At 42.9% G+C, this 18,047-nt stretch overlaps 1 protein-coding gene across 1 annotated transcript in view; it reads left to right on the top strand.

Annotated features, from left to right (window-relative positions):
* Nucleotides 1-18,047, top strand: part of si (sucrase-isomaltase) — a 207,217-nt gene that overhangs the window by 134,322 nt on the left and 54,848 nt on the right. The window contains exons 31-40 of the mRNA XM_068042180.1: nt 1,677-1,802; nt 2,580-2,711; nt 2,827-2,937; nt 3,136-3,198; nt 3,539-3,673; nt 3,770-3,854; nt 4,971-5,109; nt 12,980-13,113; nt 15,810-15,844; nt 15,958-16,074. Coding sequence (XP_067898281.1) covers nt 1,677-1,802; nt 2,580-2,711; nt 2,827-2,937; nt 3,136-3,198; nt 3,539-3,673; nt 3,770-3,854; nt 4,971-5,109; nt 12,980-13,113; nt 15,810-15,844; nt 15,958-16,074 — 1,077 coding nt within the window. The remainder of the gene's footprint in view (nt 1-1,676; nt 1,803-2,579; nt 2,712-2,826; nt 2,938-3,135; nt 3,199-3,538; nt 3,674-3,769; nt 3,855-4,970; nt 5,110-12,979; nt 13,114-15,809; nt 15,845-15,957; nt 16,075-18,047) is intronic.

The raw sequence follows: 18,047 nt of genomic DNA, 5'->3' as shown, positions 1-18,047 counted from the left end.
TACTGACAGTCCCGACCTTTAAATCACCAACTTTCCACTCTTTGCCCTTCAACCCCGTCCGACCATCCCCACAGCTAATAAAAAATGTTTTCCCTGCTCCTCCACTCCGCCCGCAATGAAAATGTTATTCCTCTCCCCTCCCCACCAGGTTCTCGCCCGGAACTCCATGCGGAGTTCCGAAGGTGCGCGGAGCACGAACGGCGGCCGTAATATCGGAGTGAGACGGCCGCCGTCTGCAGGTAGGTAAATTTGAATTCATTAGGCCTCATTTTAATATGGAGATATAGGGCCCGCCACCTGGTGGTGGGGGGCACCGCACCATGGTCCTGCTGTTGCCGGTAATATGCGGCGAGCCCTTCTCGATGTCGCAGGTCGAGGCGGGCCTCTCCCCGCAGCATTTTACTGGCCCCCATGCCATGACCCGCAGTGTCCAGGGGCCGCTAAAATTCAGCGCTGCATGTGCTGAGGCTGAAACAGGAGAAATATTTCCATATCCAGTTTCAACTGACTGCCCCATTAACAAGCATTGTCATCGAGGGAACCAAGCTGAAAGTCATCAAGAAATTTACTTATTTGGGGAGCATCATCTTGTTTGATGCCACCAGAGACAAGGAAGTGGACAATAGGCTTTCAACAGCAAACAGAACATTGGCAGAATCTATAAAAATGTATGGAGCAACCACAGCTTCAGACCACAGACCAAACTCAAAGTGTACAAAGCCATAGTCCTCACTACCCTTCCGTATGGTGCCGAGTCATGGGTCCTATACCACTGTCATGTATGGTGCCGAGTCATGGGTCCTATACCACTGTCATGTACACCTTCTAGAATGCTTCCATCAGCACTGCCTCCACAGCATCCTCAAGATCCGCTGGCAAGACCGCATCACAAACACTGAAGTCCTGGAAACAACCAGAATCGAGCCATCCTCCTGCACAGCCAACTGCGTAGGGTGGGTCATGTTGCCCGAATAGACGACAGTCGCCCGCCCAAGATCATGTTGTATGGAGGGAGGGCTGACCACGGGTAAAAGGAACAGAGGGGCCCCAGGCAAGTGTTTCAAGGACTCCCTGAAGAGGTCCTTCTCTGTGTACCATATCAATCATCGCCAGTGAGAAGCGCAGGCCATAGATTGTGATGCCTAGTGTTGATACATCAGGAGGGCTACAGACACCTTTGAGACTGAGCGAAGAACCAGCATGAAAGAGAAAAGGAGGAGAAGGATAGATCCAATTGTCCCCAGCAGCGACTACACCTTTACTTGTACCCGCTGTGGGAGAATCTGCCAGTCACAGATAGGCCTGACTCGTCACCATTGGGCCTGCAACCAACGACTACAACCTTCCCAAAATCTTCATCCGCAAAGAAATGTCGAGAAGATATAGCCCAGGCACTGTACCAAAGAAACAGGCATCAACTCACCTCCGCACAAAACAGATCAAATCTATACACATATTCTTATAAGATCCTACCGGGATTGATATTACTGCAACAAACAATTACAATGATAAATAGCAGTATCATTCATTAGTACTTCTGATTCATGCACTATGTATTAAACTAACAAAGTAAAAATATATGACCAAGTGTTGTAACAGAGAACAATTTGTGATAAAAGGCATCTTGTTAGCTTTGAACACAAATCAAAAATTGGCTTTTCTTGTACTCTTTTTAGCTTATTGGCCGTCCAGTTCTGCCACCCTATTGGTCACTGGGATTTCAGTTATGTCGATATGGATACAAGAATGACAGTGAAATTGAGGATCTGTACAATGATATGAAGGATGCGGGAATTCCATATGTATGTTTGTTATATAATTATGTACTAGTATTGTATCAATCTATCCAATAATCCGTTGAAAATTTGATTTGTTTTAAATAAGGATGAAAGAGCAACTGTTGTAAAAAGCACTTTAAAGATACTATTATATACCAATTTACACCAATGGAAATTAGTTTCAGATGTGCATTGATGCAAAAGTGGCAGTATACCTATGCGACTGTTGACCGTACAGCCAACAGGGCTGACATCTCCTCAAATCAGTGATCTCACCTATTACATTTCTAACCTTTGCCAGTTCTGATGAAAGGTCACTGACCTGAAACATTAACTTTGCTTCTCTCTCCACAGATGCTGCCAGACCTGCTGAGTATTTTCCAGCACTTTTTGTTTTTATTTCTGATTTCCAGCATCTGCAGTATTTTTCTTTTATTTTATCTCACATGTGGGTTTTATAGTCATGTTGAAACAGCCCAGTTCACGGCCATTGGCTGTCTGAAGAACTCTATGAATCCTATACTTTTGACTCATTTTAATCCCTCATTAGATTAAAAATTAGCCTGCTTTGGCGCAAGGCTCCCCACATAAACCAAAACATTTATGCATAATACTTCCTTGTCAGTGAGCTCAAAGTGACATGCAATGAGGTGCAGCTGTCAATGTAAATCAGGTTTGCCAATTAGGTATTACACTATATAGATATAGGGTCTGAAACTGGTATCTGAGATTGCTAACAGCAGCTTAAGTAATGCTGAAACTACTTGGTTTCTATATGTTAAAATATATCTTTGTTTGAAGGATGTGCAGTATGCTGACATTGATTACATGGAGCGGCAGTTGGACTTTACTCTTGATGTTGATGACTTCCAGAATTTGCCAAATTTGTTTAATAAAATGAGAAGTGAAGGGATGCGAATTATTGTCATTTTGGTAAGCTACTTGTTGATCCTTTTTAAAAAAACAGGTTTGAATTGTGCATTAATAATTTAATTTGAAACTATGAATACTGTACATTTATGATATTACATTTTTTGAAACTATGCAGGATCCAGCAATTTCAGGAAATGAAACTAAACCTTATGAAGCCTTTGCAAGTGGAGTTGATAAAAATGTCTTCATTAAATGGAATGGCAGTTCTGATTTTGTGTGGGGGAAGGTAATCAATATTTTTTTTTACTTTTTGAGAGATATTTAAAATGTAGCAATGTTACAAAGTGTTTTCAGTTACTTTTCTAATGAGGACAATTTTATTGATTCTAATTTCACTGCACAAATAAAATTATTTGTTTATCATAACAGCTGCAAAATAGATAAAGCAATAGTAACATTTGAACTTTTTGAATACATATTACAGGTATGGCCAGATTATCCAAATGTAACAGTCAATACATCAAAAGACTGGGATTATCAAGTGGAAGTAAGCCATATTTATACAAACATTGCATATCTGATATAATTTTATTTCTCAAACAAAATTACACCTGCAACTAAAATATATTTATTTAATATTGATCTCAAGTCAAATGTTTTACCGTAAGTATTTATGTTGATAAAGAAAACACTAAAGGCTAAGTTGAAATCTTTTTTAACTTCAACATGAACATATTTTTAAAAAAGCAACCATGGAAGCAGAGGGACTTGATTAGCATGTAAGAGAAGATGAGAAGGAAAACCCCAAGAAGATCTAGAATTCATTTTTAAATAATATATATGATGTTTTGCCTGCTTGTCCTTAAAATTGTCGTTTCATGTTGCAGCATTATCGATCTCATACTACTTTCCCAGACTTCTTCCGAAATGTAACAGCAGAATGGTGGCATACAGCAATAAAAGAATATTATACCAATCCAGTTAATTCAGATAAAAGCTTGAAGTTTGATGGGCTTTGGATTGTGAGTTTTCATTGTTCAATTTCGGTCTCATTAAACAACAATTCATAATTTCAATTAACAGCAACAGGTAATTCTTTTCTCTCTTTTTCTTTATAGGACATGAATGAACCTGCAAGCTTTGTTCATGGATCTGTTAATGGTTGTCATGATACCAAACTGAACAAGCCACCCTATATGCCAGGTTAGGACATTTCCAATTAATGGATTCTTCAAATGTGTCTCTCAAAGAGAATGTAAAAGAGTCAGGAGTTTGGAGATCGATAGTCTGTAGGCTGCCTTTTCATTTAAACTGAAATCCGCTCGTCTGTAGTAATTGTAACTCCGCGTACTGAATTTCCCTCTCAAATTTCAAAATTGGTGAATAGTTTGTTGTAAAATATAGCAATGTGGTGAACAATAAGTTATTACTTGATCCACAGTAGTCTCAGAATAAACTGCATTTTTTAATTGATGTTATATTGAAGGAATGGTACAATTTCAGCCTTACTTAGTGGGGCTGATCATTAGTCGGCCAAATCAATGTTCACGGATTGATAATACCCTCAAAAAAGGCGTCAGTACTTATTAACAGTGACACTCCGGCAGCTGCCATCTCTAAAGATGTTTTCCCTTGGCATCCAGGTTGCCCTTGTGTTAGAGGATGTGGGCCACCTCCTGTTTCAGGTGGTAGGCTTCTTGATTATGCAAGTAGGAGATCTGGATGTTAAGTGTTTCTTTATGTTGCTTGGTGTTTGAACTGTCCCAGGAACAAGCTTGCTAACAGCCTGTGCTCTCTGCTCACCTCTAAGCCCATCCATGTTCCTTGGTCTGCCTAATTTTCAGGTAAAGTTTAATAAAAAGTTATTTTCCCTGCCCTCCTGAGGACTAGTAATGAGCCAACAATTACAGACAAGAAGAAAAAAATCGGACAGCACTTCTATACAAATCTTACTCAGAGGTTTTGAGCTTGCCAAGCTGAGTGAATTGCAACTATTTTCCTGCAGGCTCTCTTGTTTCATTTAGAAAATATTTTAGTGATGATAACATATTGGGATAAATTTTACAGTTTTGCCCTCAAGCGCAGAACTTAATGCAAAGGGAATGCATGCTGGGAATTTGGGTGCAGAGGTCAGAATATCTGACTCATAGGCACCACAATGTTTCATCCAAAAATTAAAAGTAGTAGGTAAGTAATCTAGGCTATCTCAAATTCATTGTTTAATCGTTCCAAAAATGGAAGAATTTGGTTCATCATTTTTTGCATTTCACTCTGCTATTGCCTTTTTCATTAAGTATGTGGTACATTCTCATTTCAAAGCTCTTGAATCAAAGCACATGGGGTTGCAGCACAAAACCCTATGTATGGAGAGTGAACAGTTTCTAGCAGATGGAACTTCGGTACGACACTATGATGTGCATAATCTGTATGGATGGTCACAAACAAAACCAACACTGGAGTAAGTTGTAGAAGATTATCTTGAAATAACTTGTGATTTGAAATGATATGTGATAGGAAGTCAACAGAGATAAGTGTAGCTGGGCTGATTTTAAAGAGTGGAAAGAGGATAAAATAAAAGTTGCTGTATCTGAGTTAAATAGAGAAAATCAATGCAAATAACTTGATAACAAGAATATTACTTTTTGGAACAATTTTTTAAGTCCCCAAATTTCCTTGAACTTTCTACCGCTGCAATATCATAGCTTCATTAAATGTATGGTGGAATCACTGTGTAAATGGGATTTCCACTGTACTTTTGATTAAGTTATGGTGCCCCAGTGTCAAAAAGTTGAGGAAATTCAGACCAATTGCTCAAATACTGCAATAATCTCTTCAAAATTGAAGGACAATGGTTTAAGTGAACTGTGACAAAAAAATCTATGTATTTTTTATGAAATAGATAGTGTGTGATCATGTAATAGTAAGGGGAGCTGTATGACATGCTTTAGTGAAGTAATGCATTGTTGGCCTTATAGACTGTAATCCTTCCTGGTGAGAAGCAATACTGCATCAATGTGTAATCTGAGGACTTTATGGAAAGATGGAGTTTTGTATTCGTCAATGTGAGGGTCACATTAAAGAATTAGATGCTTTTCTAATTTTGGATCTCAAAATGAGTCTCAACCTCAACCTCAGCTTGTTTTACATATCAACTGTCCTTGTGCATATGCAAATAAGATTGGCAATTTCTTCCAAATTCGAAGCAGCTTTGAGTTTTAAATCCAATTTCACTCAGGTTAAGTTCAGGCTGCCCTAACCTAGGACCCTTAGAGGAGGAAGATAGCAATCAACTGTTCTGCACTGAATCTTGGTTACATTGCAATTCAAGTTCCAAAGTGAAAGCAGAGTCTCTGTTCTGAGCACATACTAACCCTCTGCATACTCCTGAGGTAATTTTCTGAGTTTGTGCTAAAGATGAGAACTTTTCCTGCCTATGGTTTTCAGATAGTACCAGATGAGGTTTCCATCATTAATGTAGAACCAGAAAAGAACCAGCAAACTGTTTTAATGCAAGGGAATAGAGAATTGAAGCTGTCAATGTGTGACTGACACACAATTTTTTTTATTCATTCATGGGATGTGGGCGTCGCTGGCCAGGCCAGCATTTATTGCCCATCCCTAATTGCCCTTGAGAAGGTGGTGGTGAGCTGCCTTCTTGAACCGCAGGTACACCCACAGTGCTGTTAGGAAGGGAGTTCCAGGATTTTGACCCAGCGACAGTGAAGGAACGGCGATATAGTTCCAAGTCAGGATGGCGTGTTACTTGGAGGAACTTGCAAGTTCCCATGCATTTGCTGCCCTTGTCCTTCTATTTGGTAGAGGTCGCAGGTTTGGAAAATGCTGTCTAAGGAGCCTTGGTGCATTGCTGCAGTGCATCTTGTAGATGGTACACACTGCTGCCACTGTGCGTCGGTAGTGGAGGGAGTGAATGTTTGTAGATGGGGTGCCAATCAAGCGGGCTGCTTTGTCCTGGATGGTGTCGAGCTTCTTGAAGGCATTGATGTTTGAGTTTTGTATACTAAAGTCATCAACATGTGATAGTCAGAAAGTTTAACACTTTGAGCTATATGTTCATTTTTGTGGGGGGGGGGAGGGCGGGGTGGGTTTTGCATATTATCTGTAAGATAACTTTTTAAAAAATTACATCTGCACACACATCTTGTCAGCTTTTCCATTTTAAATGCTTGTGTCCTCATTTATAATGGAAACTATCCACGTAAACAAAGTGGTGTTGTGCCTTCTTGTCCCATGCTAAAGGGATGTCCTTCCAGTGACCCCTCAAACACTGGCAGGATCAGCAGTGAATAGATTTCAGAGCAAAAAGCTCCAACCAACTCTACTACTTTGCTTCCCAAATTGTGGTATGTTTTTCTATTTAACTACAAACAATAATATCAAATCAAAGTACTATTTAACGATAAGGACAAAATGAATGAAATTAAAATGATAAATGGCTTGCATCTCGGTGGTGCAAAGTCATGGGAAATTAACTCATCATGTAATAAAATCTTTATATTTGTGTGTACCTCCTGTTGTCACTTTGGGCTGAATTTTTCCAGCCCTTTGGAGGTAGGCGAGATGGAAGGCCTGGCAATATGACAAGGGAAGGCATCGGGAGGGGAACCCGGCTTCTTCCCCCTGCCATGCCATATTTCCAGCACCAGGAAATATGGGTGTAGGCCATCTACCTAGTGGCCAATTAAACAAACTAAGTGACCAATTACGAACCACTTCCTGCCTTCGTGGGCATTTTGCCCGCGTCTGGAGGACTTGCCTCCATGTGGAGAGACCACCAGGATCTCTGGCGCCTGCCTGCCCAGCCCTGCGTCGCAGAACCCAATTCACCTATCTTTGAAGGCACCCTCTTCCACTAGCGGTGACACTGCTGAGCTCCTGGCCCTCTGATTGGGCTGGCAGTTGTTAAGGGTGGGCCACCATCCTTAATTGAATAGTGGCCCCTCTTAATTGGCCGCCACCAGCAATATGCCACACAAGGGTCCTACCATCAGCCGAATTAGGATTGCCTTCCGCTTTCGGCCCTGACGGCAGGACTTCCAGGTAAGCAGCAAAATTCAGCCCTTGTTTTCAACAATAAATCACAATGTCCATGTATAGAATGAAAACTGGCTATGTCAGATGATACATGGTAATTACACCTTACTGCCAGTAGTGTCAATGTAGTGTCTCAGTTTTGCATTTCCCAATTCCTCAATTTGTACTGCAGGGGAACTCCTGTGCTCCAACAATTCTACTTCTCTGTTTCCAAAATTGCCCTAAGTTTTGCTACTATTTATCAGTGATAATATAAAATGAAAGTACAAATAAAGATAAGAACAGAATGTATGATTTTAAAATGACAACTGAATGATATCTATCTGCTTCTTCTTCTTCTTTGGCCTCCTTGTCTTGGGAGACAATGGGTAAGCGCCTGGAGGTGGTCAGTGGTTTGCGAAGCAGCGCCTGGAGTGGCAATAAAGGCCAATACTAGAGTGACAGACTCTTCCACAGGTGCTGCAGAAAAAATTGGTTGTCGGGGCTGTTACACAGTTGGCTCTCTTCTTGCACTTCTGTCTTTTTTCCTGCCAACTGCTAAGTCTCTTCGACTCGCCACACTTTAGCCCCGCCTTTATGGCTGCCCGCCAGCTCTGGCGATCGCTGGCAACTGACTCCCATGACTTGTGATCAATGTTACAGGACTTCATGTCGCGTTTGCAGACGTCTTTAAAGCGGAGACATGGACGGCCGGTGGGTCTGATACCAGTGGTGAGCTTGCTGTACAATGTGTCCTTGGGGATCCTGCCATCTTCCATGCAGCTCACATGGCCAAGCCATCTCAAGCGCTGCTGACTCAGTAGTGTGTATAAGCTGGGGAGGTTGGTCGCCTCGAGGACTACTGTGTTGGAGATACGGTCCTGCCACTTGATGCCAAGGATTCTCCGGAGGGAGCGAAGATGGAATGAATTGAGACGTTGCTCTTGGCTGACATACGTTGTCCAGGCTTCGCTGCCGTAGAGCAAGGTACTGAGGTCACAGGCTTGATACATTCGGACTTTTGTGTTCCGTGTCAGTGCGCTATTTTCCCACACTCTCTTGGCCAGTCTGGACATAGCAGTGGAAGCCTTTCCCATGCGCTTGTTGATTTCTGCATCGAGAGACAGGTTACTGGTGATAGTTGAGCCTAGGTAGGTGAACTCTTGAACCACTTCCAGAGCGTGGTCGCCGATATTGATGGATGGAGCATTTCTGATGTCCTGTCCCATGATGTTCGTTTTCTTGAGGCTGATGGTTAGGCCAAATTCGTTGCAGGCAGCCGCAAACCTGTCGATGAGACTCTGCAGACACTCTTCAGTGTGAGATGTTAATGCAGCATAGTCAGCAAAGAGGAGTTCCCTGATGAGGACTTTCCGTACTTTGTTCTTCGCTCTTAGACGGGCAAGGTTGAACAACCTGTCACCTGATCTTGTGTGGAGGAAAATTCCTTCTTCTGAAGACTTTAACGCATGTGAGAGAAGCAGTGAGAAGAAAATCCCAAACAGTGTAGGTGCGAGAACACAGCCCTGTTTCACGCCACTCAGGATAGGAAAGGGGTCTGATGAGGTGCCGCTACGCTGAATTGTGCCTTTCATATTGTCATGGAATGAGGTGATGATACTTAGTAGCTTTGGTGGACATCCGATCTTTTCTAGTAGTCTGAAGAGACCACGTCTGCTGACGAGGTCAAAGGCTTTGGTGAAATCAATGAAAGGAACGTAGAGGGGCATCTGTTGTTCACGGCATTTCTCCTGCAGCTGACGAAGGGAGAACAGCATGTCAATGGTCGATCTCTCTGCTCGAAAGCCACACTGTGCCTCAGGGTAGACACGCTTGGCCAGCATCTGGAGCCTGTTTAAAGCGACTTGAGCGAAGACTTTCCCCACCATGCTGAGCAGGGAGATTCCACGGTAGTTATTGCAGTCACCGCGGTCACCTTTGTTTTTATAGAGGGTGATGATATTGGCATCGCGCATTTCCTGTGGCACTGCTCCCTCGTCCCAGCACAGGCAAAGCAGTTTGTAGAGTGCTGAGAGTATGGCAGGCTTCGCACTCTTGATTATTTCAGGGGTAATGCCGTCCTTCCCAGTGGCTTTTCCGCTGGCTAGATAATCAATGGCATCACTGAGTTCCGATTTTGTTGGCTGGCAGAGACTGGGCTACATTGAGGGCGGTCTCAGTGACAACATTCTCCCTGGAGTACAGTTCTGGGCAGTGCTCAACCCAGCGGTCCATTTGCTTGCGTTGGTCAGTGATTATGTCCCCTGATTTAGATTTGAGGGGGGCGATCTTCTTGATGCTGGCCCAAAAGCTCTCTTAATGCCATCATACATTCCTCTGATGTTTCCGGTGTCTGAGGCCAGCTGAATATGACTGCATAGGTGTTGCCAGGAGTCATTTGCGTAGCGCCTGGCTGTTCTTTGTGCAGCGCTTCTGGCTGTTTTAAGTGCTACGGATGTTAACTCCCTGGGGGCTTTTTTATAGTTCAGCAGTGCAATGCGCTTAGAGCTATGACAGGTTCCAACTCTTCAAAATGAGATTGAAACCAGTCTGCATTCCGCTTCACACGTTTGCCAGAGGTGGTCATGGCAGACTCATAGATGGCGTCTCTGATGTGGGCCCACTTGGTCTTTGCATCCCCTGTGGGAGTGTTTTGAAGGGCTTTTTCAAGTGAATTTAGAAATTTTTGTAACAGCTGTTCATAAGAAATTCTGCTCGTGTTGATGCGCGGGTGGCCCTTCTGCTTGGAGTGATGTAGCTTCTTTGGTTTGAGTCTAACCTTGCTGCACACCAGGGAGTGGTCGGTGTCGCAGTCCGCACTGTGGAAGCTGCGTGTGATTTGAACACTGTTTAAGGAGGCTCGCCTTGTGATGATGAGGTCCAGCTGGTGCCAACGACGTGATCTTGGGTGCCTCCATGAAACCTGGTGACAGGGTTTAGTGTGAAAGAACGAGTTGGTGATGCAGAGGTTATGATAGGTACACAACTCAAGCAGTCTCTGTCCATTCTCATTCATCCTTCCAATGCCATAGCGCTCAAGGCAGGAGGGCCATGAGTCATGGTCGGCCCCAACCCTGGCATTAAAGTCCCCCAGCAGGAACAGATGTTCGGTATTGGGGATGCTGCTGATGATATTATGGAGTTCCTCGTAGAGCTGGTCTTTATCTTCAGGTGGGGAGCAGAGTGTTGGAGCATAGATGCTGAGTAGGTGTACTGGACCAGAGGTGGTGAGCACTCGGATGGACAGTATGTGTTCTGAGCCATTTGAAGGTGGCTCTATCATGCTGAGCAAAGAGTTTCTGATGGCGAAGCCCACTCCATGCTGTCTTGGTTCTTCAGGATCCCTACCCTGCCAGAAGAAGTAGTCTTGCTCTGTTCGAGATCGGCTCGCAGGGAGGCGTGTCTCCTGAAGTGCTGCAATGTCCACATTGAGTCTACTGAGCTCATTGTTAATGATGGCGGTCTTCCGAGAATCGTTGATTTGTGTATGGTCTTCCGACAGGCCAGGACACATAGTTCTGACGTTCCAGCTTGCAAGACGAAGGGCTGGTACCTTCTTTCCTTTGTTCGTGCTGTTTGGTGCGGTGTTGCAGTCTGCTTTTCGGGCAATGACCCTGAGCTCCAAGCACCCATTGAAGCAGGTGGACTGTGGCGGGACAGAACCTTATTGACCAGGGGCTGCCCGGTTTGAGGCAGGCAGTAGCTGTCCAGTGAGATGCGATGACCTCTCCCGCCGACAAAGGCAACCCGTGGCGCCCAATCTCTACGCCAATTCAGCTGGACTTATAACCCGTAACTGCTGCCTTCCGTGTTGTTTTGGTTGCTGTGAGGCGACTATGGAGTGACCTCTCCATGGCGCATGCCTGGGCAAATGTATGGAGGTTGTGAGTTGCCCAAGCGTCAAAACCCCCCTCTCGGCCTTTCTGGTGGGGTCTAAAGGAGTGCAGAGCACGACGTTTGGCACCGGTATGGCTGCAGGAACTGCCGGAAACATGCCAAAGGTGACACATGACTGCCTACGGGGTTCCGCTCCGGATTTTCTGTTAGGGTTTACTCCCTACAGAAAGGCAGTGGGGTTGTTAGGGCCCCTGCTCAGGGATAGGTGGATGCCGGTGGGAGGAGAGGGTGCGAGGGGGAGGGGTGGAGGGAAGGGGGTGCGAGGGGGAGCTGGGAAGGGGGCTGTAGAGGGGTGGGGGGTGCAGGGGAAGGGGGTGCAGGGGGAAAATGGTGCGAGGGGGGAGCTGGGAAGGGGAAGCGGGGGGGGGGGGGGGTAAGGGAAAGTGGGGGGGGCGGTGGAAGGGGGTGCAGGTAATAAAACATTTCGTCAGTTCCCACCATCGACGCCGGGAAAGCTCATCCGCGTCCTCCGGGAGGTGGGCGACAGCCTCGGGCACCAATACCAGCAGGAATTCGCCGACATTGTGCTGCAGATGCGCTACGAGCCGCACATCTCCCGCGGGCGCTTTAAATTTGTGGCCAAGGAGCCATTCCATGATGGAGTCAACTGGGGCCAGGTCGTGGCTTTTTACGTGTTCAGGGTTTTTCTCAATGCTTCCCCTCTGTACTAGGTCTTATCACCCTCGGGTTCTGCTGCTCCTTCCTCTCTGCCTCTCTGCACTGGACTTACCGCACGCCATGTCTGCGGACGCTCTGGATGATGTAGACAACAGGATAGAAGATAAGAGTATCACCAGCTGTACTTTGCAATTTTGTCTGGTAGAGAAGTGTAGCCTCGGCGTCCAGAAAACTGGATGTCAATTTGAGCACAATTCAGTGCTCAATGAAGAAAGCAAAGAGCAGGTATGGCTGGGAGAGGGCAGTGGGCCCAGGTAACAGTAAACTAGCTGTTAACTTGTAGTTAGGGCCAAAATGTACTGATTAAAGAGCCAGGGGAATTTAAACAGTTTAAGAGGGTAGATTGGGGGAGAAAGCACTAAGAATTGTAGCAGATGGCCATGGATAGAGTTGCACAACAAGGGAGCTTCCTAATTTAGTAGTAAAAATTCCCACTCTTAAAATCACTCCCGCTGAAGACTAACCTTGTGCCTGTCTCTCCCTGTACAATGCTATGGGAGATTGACATGCATTCTTGAAAAGGAAAATTTAAAATATCTTGCACAGTAAATAGAGTACAGAAGCACAAAAATATAGTTATGTATACCAAATCTTAAGCAAAATAGAACGTTTTAGATATGATTTTTGGAAAAATTCTAGTTTTCAAATGATTGACCATATTTATAGTTGTAAAGTGGCATCTTACTGTTGTCATTGCAATTAATAAATATTTTTTTTCAAAGCTCTTTACAGGACGTAACTGGAGAGCGAGGGATTGTGGTGACACGTTCAACTTTCCCAACTAGTGGCCAATGGGCAGGACATTGGCTTGGAGACAACACAGCTGCCTGGGACCAGATGCATAAATCAATTATTGGTATAAAGTGTAAAATTCTTACATCTTTACATTCAATGCTCTTTAGCCATTTCTTTTCTCTTTCCTATTTTCCGGCCTCTTCAACTCATCTATCCTGAAGGCAATGAGTCATGCAATGGTAGAGTCCCAGCATTGTTAACAGTCCTGTTCCTTCATCAAGTAATCTGCCTTCATATCTGAGCTTGAACAGCAAGTCTTGGCAGACAGTTGGACTATGAGAGTGTAGGGGTTTAGAGGGAGCAGTAGTGTTATGACCGAGGCGGGAGGCGTGCATTGTGTTTTCTAGTTCCACTTCTCGACAAGTCACAACATCTATTTAAGTGTTTACCCGGTAACCGATATACCCAATCATATACTCTCTTTTTTATCCCAGAACAGAATACATGAACCAGGTTTCTTTAATAAACAACAGTTATTATAAAACAAGACTAAACCAGTAACAAAGCAAAGCATTAACACATTGACTAAAATATGAAAGTTCCTTTTTTAAAAATTCCCCAACCACATTTATTCACACAAATGCAGAGGAAAAAATACAGAAATTCACTCTGCAGATGTCTATTACAAAAGAAAACAAAAAAAAACTACTTTGGCCAAATATTTGCTAATTCTTGACTAAAAGAGAAAGAAGATATTGAAGGAAATCAGTTGTTCCGGCATTTGGGTATATGGAGACGGATCACTGGGTTCATTTCAGAAGCAGTCCGTTCTGGAGATGTTGAGAATTATTCTGGTAGGCTTTCTAGGAGAAATGTGGCATCAAGGTTTTACTGCCAGCGCACACTTGAATTGCAGACTTTTTTTATCAGCTCCTCAGGATTTCTTCAGAAAGGTAGAGAAGGAGGTGAGCTGGGTGATTTCTTCTCTCCTTGGCAGAAAAACACCAACTGTCTTCAAACAGATCATGCTCCAACTCAAACTGAAAACAATCTTCAGACCCCAAACAGAGAGTCGACCTCCTGACCTCCATAAACCTTGACATGTGGCTTCTCTGTAACCATTTTTTTCCAGGTCACTGAGGGTTCTTCTGTTACTGAGCCCAAGTCACAGATGGCCTCCAGCACAGGTGGCTTTCAAACAACATCTTGTCCTGTCGGTGAACTTGGTAAAAAAAAACACATCCATTGAATCTCTTCAGTTTTAACACAAGTCCACACAGAAACATTTTTTTTAAATGGAAGCACTTTCATAACAGTAGGGAGATCACAGCTGACCCACATGCACATGTGTGCTTTTCAGTATATGTCATTTCACTGAATCTGAATCAGAAACAGGAGCCTTAACTGATTGTTCCTTTAACTCAAGGATGCTGAGGTCAGTTGTAGTATCTCATCATCTCATGTTGAGATTGTTTCCAACCTTTCTGATCGCTGTAGTTTCATTATCACACTACGAGGTGTGTTTATTAATTGAGCTCCTTCAAGCCATTGCTAATGTGATTATATTGGATAACATTGCACTAAATACAAGGACTGCAACACAAAACCCTGGATAATATTGTCACTCAATGAAATGGTTCCCTTTCCTTAGGTCTAGCCAACCCCTCCTTTCAAATTCACCATCATCACTCCTTCTCAAACAAAACTATTCTCATATTCTCTGATCATGCAAACTACTGCCTCATTTCAACCTCTATTTTCTCTTCAAAGTTGTTGAATGCGCTGTTGTCTCCATTCAGCCCCATGTGTGTACAGTCAATGCATCCTGTGCTATGGGGAAGCTTGCTATCCAGACTGGTTGATGGTCGGCACAGACTCGGTGGGCCGAAGGGCCTGTTTCAGTGCTGTATCTCTAAACTAAACTAAACTAAACTGACAAAGCCACGTGCACGCTCTGCCTGCTTCTCTCTTTTCAAAGAAAAGACAATAAACAGATAGCAACAGATTTTCTTGTAGGTTTAAAACAGAAGATTTATTGAACAATATTCATTTCACGAAATGGTCGCAACCGCACCCACACACACATTCAGTCGCACACACACAAGAATAGACAGAGAGGAAAAGGGTAAGCGGTTTGAAGTGAAGTAGGTGTTTGGGGTTCACAGTAAACCTGTTGAATCATCTCAGAGGACAATTTCTCTTTCAAAGTTGCAGGCCTGAGTTGTTTGTAGTTTTTTGATAGTTGAGACTTCAGTCTGGAGGCAGTGATCACTTTCAGTTCTCTGTTACGAAAAGTTGAAGTGTAGAATTCACAGCTGGGTTCCTTCGTTGGCTTTTGCTGGATTTCTCACTTCTCCAGCCAGACAGGCTTTTGCAATGCTTGTTCTGATCTCTCCCTCTCTCTCTAGAGAGCTACTTTTTAAGGTCAAAATCTCCCACACATTGCCTCTGTTAGGAGGCAACAATGGACCAGGATGTGGCTATGTCACACCTTCTTTGTTTCAGAAGAACTGATTCAATTCAAAAATGTCTCTTGATGGGTTGAGGGTGGGTGTGATTGACACCTCTTAACTTGAAAAGACAGTTTGAATATGCAGGGCCAGGTCGTTTGATTTTAGGCAGCCATTTTGCAGCACATTGTCCACTTTTTTAAAGGAAAAGTCAATTTTTAATAACTCTTCAGTTTGGGTTCTGTATTTTCATCACTGCACTTCATATAAGCGTAACACCTGATTTTTGTTTCGATTAATCTCCATTTCTATTGTAATTTTTCTTTTATTCAAATATCATTAAACAATTATCTTTTCTGTGTTCTAGGAATGTTGGAGTTCAGTCTATTTGGAATTTCCTACGTAAGTCCATTTGAAAGCTTTTAATGCAGAATGTGCTGAAAGCTATTTTTTATTGTATTATACTGGAATTTAGCAGTTTCTTGTGCAATAATATGCATTTCATTAACTTTCAGACTGGAGCAGATATTTGTGGCTTTTTTAAGGATACTACCTATGAACTGTGTCTTCGGTGGATGCAGCTTGGAGCATTCTATCCCTATTCCAGGAACCACAATGGAATAGGGCACAAGGTAAGTCAGTTTTGAGTCACTATGGTAAAACAGTAGTAAATACAAAGTAGAAAGAGAAAACATATAGTCATCAGTCATTATACAATCTGACGTAAGCTGCATTGAAAATAGAAACAGAAATATCAGACTATATTGAAACATGGAAACAATAAGATTGGGAACCTTATCTATAGGATCTAAACTACTTGCTTTCAGCCTTTTGCCATTAAGCCCTGAGAAACAAACAGTGCTTAAGCTTGTGATTCTGAAACCCTTCAGCACTCATTGTCTACTTGCAACTCATGACTTTAGTCATTTTCAGTATTCATTTTTAAGCTGATCTTACTCTGAAAATTTTTTTTTGGTGTCGTTAGTAGTGAGGAGGAAAGCCTTAGATTAGAGGACGATATAGATAGGCTGGTAAAATAAGGCGGAGCTGTGGCAAATGGAATTTAATCCTGGGAAGTGTGAGGTGATGCATTTTGAGAGGACCAACAAGGTAAGGGAATATACAATGGATGGTAGGACCCTAGGAAGTACAGAGAGTCAGAGGGACCTTGGTGTACTTGTCCATCGATCACTGCAGGCAGCAGCACAGGTAGATAAGGTGGTTAGGAAAGCATATGGGATACTTGCCTTTATTATCCAAGGCATAGAATATAAGAGCAAGGAGATTATGACAGAGCTGTATGAAACGCTAGTTAGGCCACAGCTGGAGTGCTCTGTACAGTTCTGGGCACCACACTATAGGAAGGATGTGATTACACTGGAGAGGGTGCAGAGGAGATTCACCAGGATGTTGCCTAGGCTGGAGCATTTCAGCTATGAAGAGACACTGAAAAGGCTAGGGTTGTTTTCCTTCGAACAGGGAAGGATGAGGGGAGATATGATTGAGGTATACAAAATTATGAGGGGTATTGATAGGTTAGATAGGAAGAAACTTTTTCCCTTAGCGGAGGGGTCAATAATCGGGGGTCATAGATTTAAGGTAAGGGGCAGGAGGTTTAGAGGGGATTTGAGGAAAAAACTTTTCACCCAGAGGGTGGTTGGAATCTGGAACGCACTGCCTGAAGAGGTGGTAGAGGCAGGAACCTGCACAACATTTAAGAAGCATTTAGATGAGCACTTGAAGCACCATAGCATACAAGGCTACGGGCCAAGTGCTAGAAAATGGGATTAGAATAGTTAAGTGCTTGATGGCTGGCACAGACATGATGGGCTGTTTCTGTGCTGTATAACTGTATGACTATGACTCATATGACAATTTTCTTTCTGTGATTAGCTATGTCAGTTATCAATAATGATTAACCACAGTCTAAATAATTCATTTCAAAATGTTTCCAAACTTGAAAGTTAAAACAATGGTGAAGAACTTACTAAAAAATACGGAGAATATTTCCAATCTTTTCTGTGAGCTGGCTACCAGATTTCATCCAAATATTGCAGGCAACAGAACTAAACATATTAGATGACATTTGAAAATGGCTTTTTATCTGATTCCTTTAAAATTATAGTTATGCAAAATAAACATATTGCTATATTTGTTTAGTTTTTATGGTTGAGAAACTAAAAATGGCCCAAGCACTAGAATATTACGCTATGGTTTCTTAATATTGAACTTTAATATCAAACTTTATTAAGCATGATTGTAGATTTATTAACAGAAGCAGTAGGCCACGTTGCTTAAAGTGAACCTGGGTAGCCCCAAAGGCTAATTTTTATAATTGTAATGATCAGAACAAAATACTTAACAGCTGCTTCGTTTTTGCAAGTGCTTGCTCTCTCTTTGCTTTTGTAAGTGATATTTTTGCAACAACACTGATGTATTCACATGAAATTCCTCTACTGCCTTTTTAATGGAAACATTAACCCATTTATTTTAAAAAGCGGTACTGGCTGAGAATTTGGTTTCATACCAGAAATTACCATAAAATGGGAGGCTCACTACAATTTAGGACTCACCTACAAAAAAAACAGCAAGATGCGGATGCCAA

This window comes from Heterodontus francisci, chromosome 11 (assembly GCF_036365525.1).
Source record: "Heterodontus francisci isolate sHetFra1 chromosome 11, sHetFra1.hap1, whole genome shotgun sequence".
NCBI lineage: Eukaryota > Metazoa > Chordata > Chondrichthyes > Heterodontiformes > Heterodontidae > Heterodontus > Heterodontus francisci.
The sequence above is the reverse complement of the archived record's forward strand: the minus strand, read 5'-3'. Positions and strand labels throughout refer to the sequence as shown.